This window comes from Oryx dammah, unplaced genomic scaffold (assembly GCF_014754425.2).
Source record: "Oryx dammah isolate SB20612 unplaced genomic scaffold, SCBI_Odam_1.1 HiC_scaffold_28, whole genome shotgun sequence".
Taxonomy (NCBI): Eukaryota; Metazoa; Chordata; class Mammalia; order Artiodactyla; family Bovidae; genus Oryx; species Oryx dammah.
The window spans coordinates 76,350,857-76,365,385 of NW_024070212.1; the positions used below are offsets into that span (position 1 = coordinate 76,350,857).

At 38.6% G+C, this 14,529-nt stretch overlaps 1 protein-coding gene across 3 annotated transcripts in view; it reads left to right on the forward strand.

The window, feature by feature from the left end:
* Positions 1–14,529, forward strand: part of DNAI4 (dynein axonemal intermediate chain 4) — a 105,951-nt gene that overhangs the window by 55,211 nt on the left and 36,211 nt on the right. For 2 of the 3 annotated variants that reach the window (XM_040232642.1, XM_040232641.1), the window contains exon 8: positions 11,062–11,256. The exons of the other annotated variant lie outside the window; for it this stretch is intronic. In XM_040232642.1, the coding sequence (XP_040088576.1) occupies positions 11,062–11,256 (195 nt within the window). The remainder of the gene's footprint in view (positions 1–11,061; positions 11,257–14,529) is intronic. 3 annotated transcript variants of the gene reach the window in all.

Below are 14,529 nucleotides of genomic sequence, written 5' to 3' on the forward strand. Positions count from 1 at the left end.
TGTTGGAAGATGGTGTTTGCTATGACCAGTACCTTCTCTTGGTGAGACTCTGTTAGCCTCTACCCTGCTTCATTTTGTACTGCAAGCCCAAGCTTGCCTGAATCCAGGTATCTCTTGACTTCCTACTTTTGCATTCCAGTCCCCCATGATGAAAAGGACCACTTAACATAATGCCTTGCATTTCCCTGATAATTGGTGATGTTGAACATCTCATGTGCCGTTTGGGAAAAATGTCTCTTTAGCTTATTTTCTGTCTTTTTTTTTTTTTTTTGCTATTGTGTTCTTTGAGCTCTTTGTATTAACCCCTTATCAGATATATGGTTTGCAAATATTTTCTCCCATTCAGTAGGTTGTCTTTTCATTTTATTGATGGTTTTCCTTGCTATGCAGAAGGTTTTTAGTTTATTTCCCTCTATATATAAGAAAGTATTTTTTCCTTGGTGCTTTCTATATTTTTGTTTTGTTTTCAGTTTTCAGAAGCTTGAGTATGGTATATCTTGGTGTGAATTTCTTTAGGTTTATCTTCTTTGGAATTCACTGTTTCTTAATTCTGTATGTTTTACTTTGCCAAATTTTGGGAAATTTCAGCTATTATTTCTTCAAGTACATTTTTGGTCTCATCCTTTTCTCCTCTCCTCAATAACGTGAATATTATATATCTTGTTAGAGGTCTCTGGGCCTCCATTCATATATATATATATATAAAAGTGAAAGTAAAAGTGAAGTCACTCAGTTGTGTCCGACTCTTTGCAACCTGTGGACTGTAGCCCACCAAGCTCCTCTGTCCATGGGATTCTCCAGGCAAGAATACTGGAGTGGGTTGCCATTTCCTTCTCCAGGGGATCTTACAAACAAATAAAAACCCTTACTAATCAAGCTGAAAATTTGGTCTCTCAACAGGGAATGCCTCGGAGCCCTGAATATATTCTCCTGGCAATGCTCAGTCTTTTGGCCTGTACCTCCCCCCACCCCAACTTGAGCTCTGACTTATATATATATATATATAAAATAATTATTATTATTTTGCAGATTATTTTCTTCCTGGTTTTCAGGTTTGATAATTTCTATTTTTCTTTCTTCAAGTTCACTGATTCTGTTCTCTGTCCCTTCAGTTTTGCTGTTGAGCCCATCTGTTGAATTTTTTGTCAGATATTTTTTATGTCAGATATATTTTATCTGTTGTCAAACAATTTTTCTTAATTTAACTTTATTTATTTTAATTGGAGGCTAATTACTTTACAATATTGTATTGGTTTTGCCACACATCAACATGAATCCGCAACAGGTGTACACATGTTCCCCATCCTGAACCCTCCTCCCACCTCCCTCCTGGTACCATCCCTCTGGGTCATCCCAGTGCACCAGCCCCAAGCATCCTGTATCCTGCATCAAACCTAGACTGGCGATTCATTTCATATATGATATTATACATGTTTCAATGCCATTCTCCCAAATCGTCCCACCCTCTCCCTCTCCCACAGAGTCCAAAAGAGTGTTCTATACATCCGTGTCTCTATACATCCGTGTCTCTTTTGCTGTCTTGCATACAGGGTTATCATTGCCATCTTTCTAAATTCCATATATATGCATTAGTATACTGTATTGGTATTTTTCTTTCTGGCTTACTTTATTCTGTATAATACGCTCTAGTTTCATCCACCTCATTAGAACTGATTCAAATGTGTTCTTTTTAATGGCTGAGTAACATTCCATTGTGTATATGTACCACAGCTTTCTTATCCATTCATCTGCTGATGGACATCTAGGTTGCTTCCATGTCCTGGCTATTATAAACAGTGCACGATGAACATTGGGGTACACGTGTGTCTTTCAGTTCTGGTTTCCTCGGTGTGTATGCCCAGCAGTGGGATTGCTGGGTCATAAGACAATTCTATTTCCAGTTTTTTAAGGACTCTCCACACTGTTCTCCATAGTGGCTGAACTAGTTTGCATTCCCACCAACAGTGTAAGAGGGTTCCCTTTTCTCCATACCCTCTCCAGCATTTATTGCTTGTAGACTTTTGGATCACAGCCATTCTGACTGGCGTGAAATGGTACCTCATTGTGCTTTTGATTTGCATTTCTCTGATAATGATGATGTTGAGCATCTTTTCATGTGTTTGTTAGCCATCTATATATCTTCTTTGGAGAAATGTCTGTTTAGTTTTTTGGCCCATTTTTTGATTGGGTAATTTATTTTTCTGGAATTGAGCTGTAGGAGTTGCTTGTATATTTTTGAAATTAGTTCTTTGTCAGTTGCTTCATTTGCTATTATTTTCTCCCATCCTGAAGGGTGTCTTTTCACCTTGCTTAAAGTTTCCTTTGTTGTGCAGAAGCTTTTAATTTTAATTAGGTCCCATTTGTTTATTTTTGCTTTTATTTCCAATATTCTGGGAGATGCGTCATAGAGGATCCTGCTGTGATTTATGTCGGAGTGTTTTGCCTATGTTCTTCTCTAGGAGTTTTATAGTTTCTGGTCTTACTTTTAGATCTTTAATCCATTTTGAGTTTATTTTTGTGTTTGGTGTTAAAAAGTGTTCTAGTTTCATTCTTTTACAAGTGGTTGACCAGTTTTCCCAGCACCACTTGTTAAAGAGATTGTCTTTTCTCTATTGTATATTCTTGCCTCCTTTGTCAAAGATAAGGTGTCCATAGGTGCATGGATTTATCTCTGGGCTTTCTATTTTGTTCCATTGATCTATATTTCTGTCTTTGTGCCAGTACCATACTGTCTTGATGACTGTGGCTTTGTAGTAGAGCCTGAAGTCAGGCAGGTTGATTCCTCCAGTTCCATTCTTCTTTCTCAAGATTGCTTTGGCTATTCAAGGTTTTTTGTATTTCCATACAAATTGTGAAATTATTTGTTCTAGCTCTGTGAAAAATACCGTTGGTAACTTGATAGGGATTGCATTGAATCTATAGATTGCTTTGGGTAGTATCCTCATTTTCACTATATTGATTCTTCCAATCCATGAACATGGTATATTTCTCCATCTATTAGTGTCCTCTTTGATTTCTTTCACCAGTGTTTTTTGGGTTTCTATATATAGGTCTTTAGTTTCTTTAGGTAGATATATTCCTAAGTATTTTATTCTTTTCGTTGCAGTGGTGAATGGAATTGTTTCCTTAATTTCTCTATTTTCTCATTATTAGTGTATAGGAATGCAAGGGATTTCTGTGTGTTGATTTTATATCCTGCAACTTTCCTATATTCATTGATTAGCTCTAGTAATTTTCTGGTGGAGTCTTTAGGGTTTTCTATGTAGAGGATCATGTCATCTGCAAACAGTGAGAGTTTTACTTCTTCTTTTCCAATTTGGATTCCTTTTATTTCTTTTTCTGCTCTGATTGCTGTGGCCAAAACTTCCAAAACTATTTTGAATAGTAGTGGTGAAAGCGGGCACCCTTGTCTTGTTCCTGACTTTAGGGGAAATGCTTTTAATTTTTCACCATTGAGGATAATGTTTGCTGTGGGTTTGTCATATATAGCTTTTATTATGTTGAGGTATATTCCTTCTATTCCTGCTTTCTGGAGAGTTTTTATCATACATGGATGTTGGATTTTGTCAAAGGTCTTCTCTGCATCTATTGAGATAATCATATGGCTTTTATTTTTCAATTTGTTAATGTGGTGAATTACATTGATTTGCAGATATTGAAGAATCCTTGCATCCCTGGGATAAAGCCCACTAGGTCATGGTGTACGATCCTTTTAATGTGTTGCTGGATTCTGATTGCTAGAATTTTGTTAAGGACTTTTGCATCTATGTTCATCAGTGATATTGGCCTGTAGTTTTCTTTTTTTGTGGCATCTTTGTCAGGTTTTGGTATTAGGGTGATGGTGGCCTCATAGAATGAGTTTGGAAGTTTACCTCCTCTGCAATTTTCTGGAAGAGTTTGAGTAGGACAGGTGTTAGTGCTTCTCTAAATTTTTGGTAGAATTCAGCTGTGAAGCCATCTGGATCTGGGCTTTTGTTTGCTTGAAGATTTCTGATTACAGTTTCAATTTCCATGCTTGTGATGGGTCTGTTAAGATTTTCTATTTCTTCCTGGTTCAGTTTTGGAAAGTTGTACTTTTCTAAGAATTTGTCCATTTCTTCCACATTGTCCATTTTATTGGCATATAATTGCTGATAGTAGTCTCTTATGATCCTTTGTATTTCTGTGTTGTCTGTTGTGATCCCTCCATTTTCATTTCTAATTTTATTGATCTGATTTTTCTCCCTTTGTTTCTTGATGAGTCTGGCTAATGGTTTGTCAATTTTATTTATCCTTTCAAAGAACCAGCTTTTGGCTTTGTTGATTTTTGCTATGGTCTTTTTTGTTTCTTTTGCATTTATTTCTGCCCTAATTTTTAAGATTTCTTTCCTTCTACTAACCCTGGGGTTCTTCATTTCTTCCTTTTCTAGTTGCTTTAGGTGTAGAGTTAGGTTATTTATTTGACTTTTTTCTTGTTTCTTGAGGTATGCCTGTATTGCTATGAACTTTCCCCTTAGCACTGCTTTTACAGTGTCCCACAGGTGTTGGGTTGTTGTGTTTTCATTTTCACTCATTTCTATGCATATTTTGATTTCTTTTTTGATTTCTTCTGTGATTTGTTGGTTATTCAGCAGTGTGTTGTTCAGCTTCCATATGTTGGAATTTTACTAGTTTTTCTCCTGTAATTGAGATCTAATCTTACTGCCTTGTGGTCAGAAAAGATGCTTGGAATGATTTCAATTTTTTTGAATTTACCAAGGGTAGATTTTATGGCCCAGGATGTGATCTATCCTGTAGAAGGTTCCATGTGCACTTGAGAAAAAGGTGAAATTCATTGTTTTGGGGTGAAATGTCCTATAGATATCAATTAGGTCTAACTGGTCTAATGTATCATTTAAAGTTTGTGTTTCCTTGTTAATTTTCTGTTTAGTTGATCTATCCATAGGTGTGAGTGGGGTATTAAAGTCTCCCACTATTATTGTGTTATTGTTAATTTCCCCTTTCATACTTGTTAGTGTTTGTCTTACATATTGTGGCACCTATGTTGGGTGCATATATATTTATAATTGTTATATCTTCTTCTTGGATTGATCCTTTGATCATTATGTAGTGTCCTTCTTTGTCTCTTTTCACAGCCTTTGTTTTAAAATCTATTTTATCTGATATGAGTATTGCTACTCCTGCTTTCTTTTGGTCTCTATTTGCGTGGAATATTTTTTCCAGCCGTTCACTTTCAGTCTGTATGTGTCCCCTGTTTTGAGGTGGGTCTCTTGTAGACAACATATATAGGGGTCTTGTTTTTGTATCCATTCAGCCAGTCTTTGCCTTTTGGTTGGGGCATTCAATCCATTTACGTTTAAGGTAATTATTGATAAGTATGATCCCATTGCCATTTACTTTATTGTTTTGGGTTTGAGTTTATACACCCTTTTTGTGTTTCCTATCTAGAGAATATCCTTTCGCATTTGTTGGAGAGCTGGTTTGGTGGTGCTGAATGCTCTCATCTTTTGCTTGTCTGTAAAGCTTTTGATTTCTCCTTCATATTTGAATAAGATTCTTGCTGGGTACAGTAATCTGGGCTTTAGGTTATTTTCTTTCATCACTTTAAGTATGTCTTGCCATTCCCTCCTGGCCTGAAGAGTTTCCATTGAAAGATCAGCTGTTATCCTTATGGGAATCCCCTTGTGTGTTATTTATTGTTTTTCCCTTCCTGCTTTTAATATTAGTTCTTTGTTAATTTGATTAACATGTGTCTTGGGCTGTTTTGCCTTGGGTTTATTCTATTTGGGACTCTCTGGGTTTCTTGGACTTGGGTGATTATTTCCTTCCCCATTTTAGGGAAGTTTTCAACTATTATCTCCTCAAGTATTTTCTCGTGGTCTTTCTTTTTGTCGTCTTCTTCTGGGACTCCTATGTTCGAATGTTGAGGCATTTAACATTGTCCTGGAGGTCTCTGAGATTGTCCTCATTTCTTTTAATTCATTTTTCTTTTTTCCTCTCTGATTCATTTATTTCTACCATTCTACTTCACTAATCCTATCTTCTGCCTCCGTTGTTCTACTATTTGTTGCCTCCAGAGTGTTTTTTATCTCATTTATTGCATTATTCATTATATAGTGACTCTTTTTTATTTCTTCTAGGTCCTTGTTAAACCTTTCTTGCATCTTCTCAATCCTTGTCTCCAGGCTATTTATCTGTGATTCCATTTTGATTTCAAGGTTTTGGATCATTTTCACTATCATTATTTGGAATTCTTTATCAAGTAGATTCCCTATCTCTTCCTCTTTTGGTGGTACTGAATTCTCTCAGCTTTTGTTTGGTTTGGTGGGCATTTATCCTGTTCCTTTACCTGCTGGGTATTCCTCTGTCTCTTCATCTTGTTTATATTGCTGAGTTTGGGGTGGCCTTTCTGTATTCTGGCAGTTTGTGGAGTTCTCTTTATTGTGAAGTTTCCTTGCTGTGGGTGGGGTTGTATGGGTGGCTTGTCAAGGTTTCTTGGTTAGGGAATCTTGTGTCAGTGTTCTGGTGGGTGGAGCTGAATTTCTTCTCTCTGGAGTGCAAGGAAGTGTCCAGTAATGTGTTATGAGATGTCAGTGGGTTTGGAGTAACTTTGGGCAGCCTGTATATTGAAGCTCAGGGCTGTGTTCCTGTGTTGCTGGAGAATTTGTGGTATGTCTTGCTCTGGAACTTGTTGGCCCTTGGGTGATGCTTGGTTTCAGTGTAGGTATGGAGGCATTTGATGAGCTCCTGTTGATTAATTTTCCCTGGAGTTAGTTCTCTAGTGTTCTCAGGATTTGGACTTAAGCTTCCTGCTTCTGGTTTTCAGTCTTATTTTTACAGTAGTCTCAAGACTTCTCCTTCTATACAGCACCATTGATAAAACATCTAGGTTAAAGATGAAAAGTTTCTCCACAGTGAGGGTCACCCAGAGAGGGTCACAAAGTTATATGCAGAAGAGAAGAGGGAGGAGGGAGTTAGAGGTGACCCGAATGAGATGAGGTGGAATCAAAGGAGGAGAGAGCAAGCTAGCCGGTAATCACTTCCTTAGTGCGCTCCACAGTCTGGACCGCTCAGAGATGTTCACGGAGTTATACAGAGAAGAGGGAGGAAGGAGACAGAGGTGGCCAGGAGGATAAAAGGGGGGAATCAAAAGGAGAGAGACAGATCCAGCCAGTAATCAGTTCCCTAAGTGTTCTCCACCATCTGGGACACACAGAGATTCACAGAGTTGGGTAGAGAAGAGAAGGGGAAGGGAGGAGACAGAGGCGATCTGGTGGAGGAAAAGGAGAGTCCAAAGGGGGAGAGAGCAGTCAAGCCAGTAATCTCACTCCCAGGTAAAAATGGGTACTGAAGATTGGGTTCTTAAAGGTACAAAATTAATAACAAATACCAAAAAACAAAGATTAAAAATCTAGAGTAGAGGTTGGATTTTCAAAAATACAATATTAAAGAAAAGAAGAAAAAAAAAAAAAACAAAGTCACAAAAATTATAAAATATATATATATGAAGTTTCCTTTAAAAAAATAGGGTCTTTTTTTTTGCAAAGTAATAGTAGGTTATAAAAATGAAAATTAAAGGAGTAATAGAGGACTTAAAAAGATGATCATAAAAATAGTAAAAATATACCTAGGACTTTCTCTGGTGGTGTTGTGGGCAGTGTGAGGTCAGTTCATTTTTGGATAGTTCCTTGGTCTGGCTTGTATTTCTCAAGATCTATAGGCCCCTTCCTATGTAGTCGGTACTAACTACAGGGTTTTAATCTATTGCATCTGTCACTTCCAAGGCGGTTCCCTCTGTTTTAGCTTCTTCTGTTAGCTGGTCTCTTCAATGTCTGATTTCTGCCCTGACACAAGGGGACGGTGGTGGACACTTTTGTAGGCTTACTTGTTCAGTCGCACTATGGGGAGGGAGGGACCCTGCAAATAAATAACACTGGCGTGTGCTCTCAGTGTCTCAGCCACACTGGGCCTGCCCCTGCTCCCAGCACGTGTGCCCTCCCTGCCCACACTGCTCAGGCTCTAGGTTGCTCTGCCGGCAACCATCCGAGGCAGGCCCTGGGCTGCATGCACCTCCCAGGTCTAAGCCGCTCAAGTTCAGGCACTTGGGTAGTCCTCAGAGGCTGAGGGCTACCTCAGCCTGTGTTGGGCCCTTCCCAGGTCCGAGCAGCTCAGGTGATGAGGTGTTTGGCGAGTGCGGTCGCTGCAACTTATCGCCTCCCCTGTCCCTGCCACTCGGTTTTCTGGGTGTACAACTGGCACACCTTCGCAGGCAGATGTCCAGAGCCCCAAGAAGTCTTAGTTAGCAAAGAAGCCTCTTGCAGTTTGGTAGATAATGTCTCTCTGGGGCTGAAATTGCCCCCTTCTGGCTCTGGCTGCCTGTCACCGGAGGGGGATGGTCTGCAGCCGGCTAGTTCCGTTCTGTCCTTTGTTCTGTGCAAGGGCCTGGTGGTGTCTTAGGGCTTTTCCCGTGGTAGCTGTCTCGAAGTCTGATTTGCTAGCCCAAGTTAATTCTCAGATTGCCCTCGGGGCATTCAGGCCTGGTCCTTACTCTAAGCAATGCAGCCTGTGCCTCCCTGCCCAGCCGTTACTTGCTAGTGGCAAATGCAGGCGACTGCGCTGCTTCTCTGCTAGGGGAGTTACTGTTGGGCTTGTATCTGTGGGTTTTAATTATTTATTTATTTTTCCTCCCTGTTATGTTGCCCTCTGTGCTTCCAAGGCACGCCACAGACTTGGGAGAGAGAGTGTTCCCTAGTGTTTGGAAACTTTTTAAGACTCCCTTCCCAGGACGGAGCTCCATCCCTCCCTCTTTTGTCTCTTTTTTTGTCTATTTTTTCTACCTCCTTTCGAAGACAATGGGCTGCTTTTCTGGGTGCCTGATGTCCTCTGCCGGCATTCAGAAGTTGTTTTGTGGAATTTACTCGGCGTTTAAATGTTCTTTTGATGAATTTGTGGGGGAGAAAGTGGTCTCCCCGTCCTATTCCTCCGCCGTCTTAGGGCCGCCCTGTTGTCAGATAATTTAAGCATCTCTGTCATCTCATTGTTGGTTTCTATTGATTTTGTTCGTTTTTTTGTTTCATTTAAGTAGAGATTTTCTTGGTTCTTTGATCAGTGACGTTCAGTTAAAATTTAGAGACTTGGGGTATTATGTTTTGAGAACTGGATCTTGTTTAAACTTCATTTGTAGCAGGATTTGTTTGACACTATTTTGACAGGGAAATTTACTGCTCATTACCACCAGGTGAAAGTAGAAGTGGGGTTTACTGCCCCCTGGTGGGCTGCCGTCTATGGGGTCGCACAGAGTCGGACACGACTAAAGCGACTTAGCAGCAGCAGCACCACCACCACCACCTGGGAAGCACCCATTACTGGAGTAGAAATCCGTATTTTTCACTTGCCCTTCAATTACACTGAGGGAGGGGATCATCTCATTACTGTTCTGTAATGTTAGATGGGGAGCTCTAACCTTGTGTAAGTTAGATAGTGAGCTCTAACTTCCATTGATATGTACATGGCTGGGAGGGATAGGAGCACCTCATTAACACTTCCTGACACCATGGATTGGGGCTTGGCTTTATTACTTTGGGGCAGTTCTGTAAGTTCTGACTGTACCAATCCAACACTGACTATTGGGAAGAACCTTTTTACTGCCAGATAGCTGTGGAATTCCATGTTTCCCAAGAGATCTTAATTGATATTGCACAAAGGGCAGCACAGTCATTTTTTTCTTTTTTGGGTAAGATTTAAAGTCCTAGCTCCTTACTGAGCCTTTTCTGACACCACATCCACTGGAAGGCTGGGAGACTGGAAAGCCTTGTTAGAACATGGCAAGAATGGAAGTCTAGACTTCCCACTTGGCTAGTGGTATTTGTGGAATGGGTGGAGCTACAATTTTTCTCTGTTTTTTTTCCTGGAGAGAAATGGTTATATCCTAAAAGTTTTCTTTCTTGCAAGGTTGTTCTTTTCCTGAGTTTTGGCTAAAGAGAGGTTTGTCTGGAGTATCTGCAATAATAAGAAATGCAGGGAACTCACCACTGTGTCATTCCCTGGGTCCTGAGCAATCTTTTTGCTCTGCCTTCTTCTGACAAAGGATTTCAAAGGCTTCCTCTTAAAAAAAAAAAAAAAAATTAATGTCCCAAGATTTTTTGTTGTATTTAGCAAAGGAATAGGGAAAAGTGTTTACTCCATCTTCATGGAGGCAGGATTCCCCTTCATTCTGTTTTAACTAAGTAATAGGTAGATTATCATTCCTCATATATATACACATCCCGATCTCAGGAACCTATGAATAGATTACCTTACATGAGATAAGAGACTATCCAAATGTGACTACATTAAGGATCTAAAAGAGGGAGGTTATCCTGGATTATCTGAGTGGACCCAAACCAATCAAATGGGTACTTTGGAGTATTTTTTCCATTTCTGGTCAGAGAGAGATATAATGGCAGGACCATCAGAGGGATGCAATGTTGCTGTCTTTTGAAGATGGATGATGGGTTGGTGGTGGCTTCTAGAAACTGGCAAGGAAATTAATTCTCTAGAGCCTTCAGAAAGGAACATAACCCTAATAACATTTTGGTTTTGGCCAAGTGAGACCTGGATTGATTGCTAACCTACAGAACTTTAAATTTGTATCCACTTTAAATTTAATTTTAAATTTAATTTAGAACTTTAAATTTAGTCCACTAAATTTTTGGTAATTGTTATAGCATTAATAAACACCAGTAGTGTAGTGTTCCTATAAAGCAATAAATCAAACCTTATCTGAATGTGTAATGAAGACTGATAATAATTTAATTTCAATTTGAATAAAAATATATGGAGATACAAATTAACTTATGAGTTATCATTGCTTATTTTCTGAAAACAGCACATTTTTGGATTCCAGAATGAGATAATATATGTATATCTTACATGTGCTTGGTTCCTAAAAGACATTCAGTAAATAACTATTAAAGTTGTTGTGAATACTGGAGGAATACAAGTAGTGATGGCAAAATGTCATTGATAAATCTTTAGAATGTACAAACCAGCTAACATAATTTTTGAATTATGTTACCATTGCATCATATTTGTATTTTACAGTTAGTGAAGGTAGTTCTCTAATGGATATTGAAAATGTAATTCTGGCTAAAGTTCGTGATGAAGAAGAAGACAACTCAGATGCGGTATTTAAATCTGATAAGTTTCAGCAGGACTTATTTTTTATGGAACGAGTTATAATGGAAAATATATTTCAGCCAAAACTTGCAGCTTATCGTCAGCTTCCTGTTTTAAAAGGTATTTAACACATTATATACTAAAACATCTTTTTAAAAAATAGTGTTGTTTTGAAATAAAGATTTTATACTTTAAAAAAGATGTTTAAATATAATCATTTTAAGACAAGCTCAAGTAATTAAAAAAATCAAATGGTATTATTATTTCTAAATGCAATCTTTAAATTGAGTTATCACTTATCAGTGAGAAGGAAATGGCAGCCGACTCCAGTAATTTTTTCCTGGAGAACCTCATGGACAGAGGAGCCTGGTGGGTTGCAGTCCATGGGGTTGCAAGGTGTCAGATCTGACTGAAGCGAATTAGCACATACACACACATCACTTATCAGAAGACATTTTTATATGGTTTCCAGCACTAAAAGTGAATAGCAGGAGAGTGCAGACCTGGAACCCCAGAGAGATAGTCCCTTAGATTCAAAACCTTGTAAGCTCTTTCCTTTCTGTTGTTCCAGTATTGAATTATTCTCTCATAGTCAAACACCCCTTTCCATTGCCATTGATATATTCCAGGTTCTAGCTTTTATTACCTCCCCCTAATTTTATTACATGGGCATTCTTCCTGTTGTTATGGCTACAATATTTTTAAGGATTTGAGAGATCACTTAATTCAACTTTTCAATTTTTGAATGAATGAAATAAAGTTTATAGAAACGTTCTAAAGTTCACTTCAGTCACTCAGTTGTGTCCGACTCTTTGTGACCCCATGAATCACAGCACACCAGGCCTCCCTGTCCATCACCAACTCCTGGAGTTTACCCAAACTCATGTCCGTCGAGTCAGTGATGCCATCCAGCCATCTCATCCTCTGGCGTCCCCTTCTCCTCCAGCCCCGATCCCTCCCAGCATCAGGTCTTTTCTAATGAGTCAACTCTTCACATGAGGTGGCCAAAGTATTGCAGTTTCAGCTTCAGGATCAGTCCTTCCAGTGAACACCCAGGACTGATCTCCTTTAGGATGGACTGGTTGGAGCTCCTTGCAGTCCAAGGGACTCTCAAGAGTATTCTCCAACAACATAGTTCAAAAGCATCAGTTCTTCAGTGCTCAGCTTTCTTCACAGTCCAACTCTCACAACCATACATGATCACTGGAAAAACCATAGCCTTGACTAGACAGACCTTTGTTGGCAAAGTAATGTCTCTGCTTCTGAATATGCTTATCTAGGTTGGTCATAACTTTCCTTCCAAGAAGTAAGTGTCTTTTAATTTCATGGCTGCAATCATCATCTGCAGTGATTTTGGAGCCCCTGAAAATAAAGTCTAACACTGTTTCCACTGTTTCCCCATCTATTTCCCATGAAGTGATGGGACAAGATGCCATGATCTTCGTTTTCTGAATGTTGAGCTTTAAGCCAACTTTTTCACTCTCCTCTTTCACTTTCATCAAGAGGCTCTTTAGTTTCTCTTCACTTTCTGCCATAAGGATGGTGTCATCTGCATATCTGAGGTTATTGATTTCTCCCGGCAATCTTGATTCCAGCTTGTGCTTCCTCCAACCCAGGACCGTATCACTGATCATTTAAAAAAGAAAAAATAGTAGTTCTGCTTTTAGTTAGGATATAAATAATTATGAGACCATAGGAGAGGACAGAGGTATTGAAGTTTTGCTTATATCATGACATCCAGATAAGAGTTCAAAGAGGCTGCTGCTGCTGCTGCTCAGTTGCTTCAGTCATGTCCGACCCTGTGCGACCCCATAGATGGCAGCCCACCAGGCTCCTCTGTCCCTGGGCTTTTCCAGGCAAGATCACTGGAGTGGGTTGCCATTTACTACTCCAATGCATGAAAGTGAAAAGTGAAAGTGAAGTCACTCAGTCGTGTCCAACTCTTCGCAACCCCATGGACTACAGCCTACCAGGCCCCTCTGTCCATGGGATTTTTCCAGGCAAGAGTACTGGAGTGGGGTGCCATTGCCTTCTCTGTCAAAGAGTCTGAGGTGCCTGTAATTGTAATAATCAGATATTAAGAAATTATGTAGAGAAAAAAAAAACTCCATAAATCCATCATTTAGTCTTTGGCTGAAACATAAGCTGTGTATGTTAGACTAAAACTCCAGAAGGCAAGGAAAGAACAACTACCAGGAAGCTCTAAGTGAAAAAGTCTTCAGAGTTCACACAGGGCTGCAGCACATTTGATTTCTGACTGGCCAGAGGGGTAGAAATAGAGAATTCAGTAAATATCCAGAATGGCCATACCTTAAGAGTAGAGCTAGAATAACCCAAGAATGAAGACTAGTCTAGACCCTCATCCCCACCAATAAACTTTTTAGCTAATTTAAAAAATTTTATTTTTAAAAGCTAATTTTAAAAATCAGGTTAATATGAAAGTAAGTTAACTGCTCAACAAAACAAACTTCAATACAGTATTGTATGGAAAAAAACACAATGCAGACATTCAGTGCTGTAACATTTATAATGCACACCACCCAATAAAAATTTACTAGCTCTGTAAATAAGCAGGAAAATGTGAGCTAAAGCTAAAAAAGTCAGTCAATAGAAACATAAAAAGGTGACTGAGATGGTAAAAGACAGATAAGAACTTTAAAAAAACTATCATACTCAGAATAGCCAAGACCATACTGAAGAAGAAGAAAAAAGTTGGAGGACTGACATCATCCAACTTCAAGAGTTACTGTTGAGTTACAGTTGTTAAGACAGTGTGGTATTGGTGAAAGAACAGACACATAGATCAATGGAACAGAATAAAGAGCCCAGAAATAGATCACATAATTATAGTCAACTGATCTTTGACCAAAGAGGAATGGCAATATAATGGAAAGAAAAAAGATAGTCTTTTCAACAAATGATACTGGAGCATCAGGATATTTACAGGCAAAATAAATAATCTAGATGTAGACCTTATACCCTTTACAAAAATTAACTCAAAATGGGTCATAAACTTCAATGAAATATGCAAAACTATAAAATTTCTAGAAGACAAATAGGAAAAAATTTGGATAACCTTGGGTATGGTGTTGATTTGTTAGATTTGACACCAAAGGCACAATCTATTAAAGAAATAATTGATAAGTTGGACTTCATTAAAATTAAAAATCTGCTCTGTGAAAGACATTGTCAAGAGAATGAGAAGTCAAGTCACTGACTAGAAAAAATATATGCAAAATACATACCTGATAAAGAACTCGTCCAAAATATACAAATATCTCTTAAAATTCAATAATAAGGAAACAAATAACATAATTTAAAAACAGACAAAAGACCTAATAGACATCTCATAAAGAGATATACAAATGGCAAATAAGTTTAAGAAGATGTTCA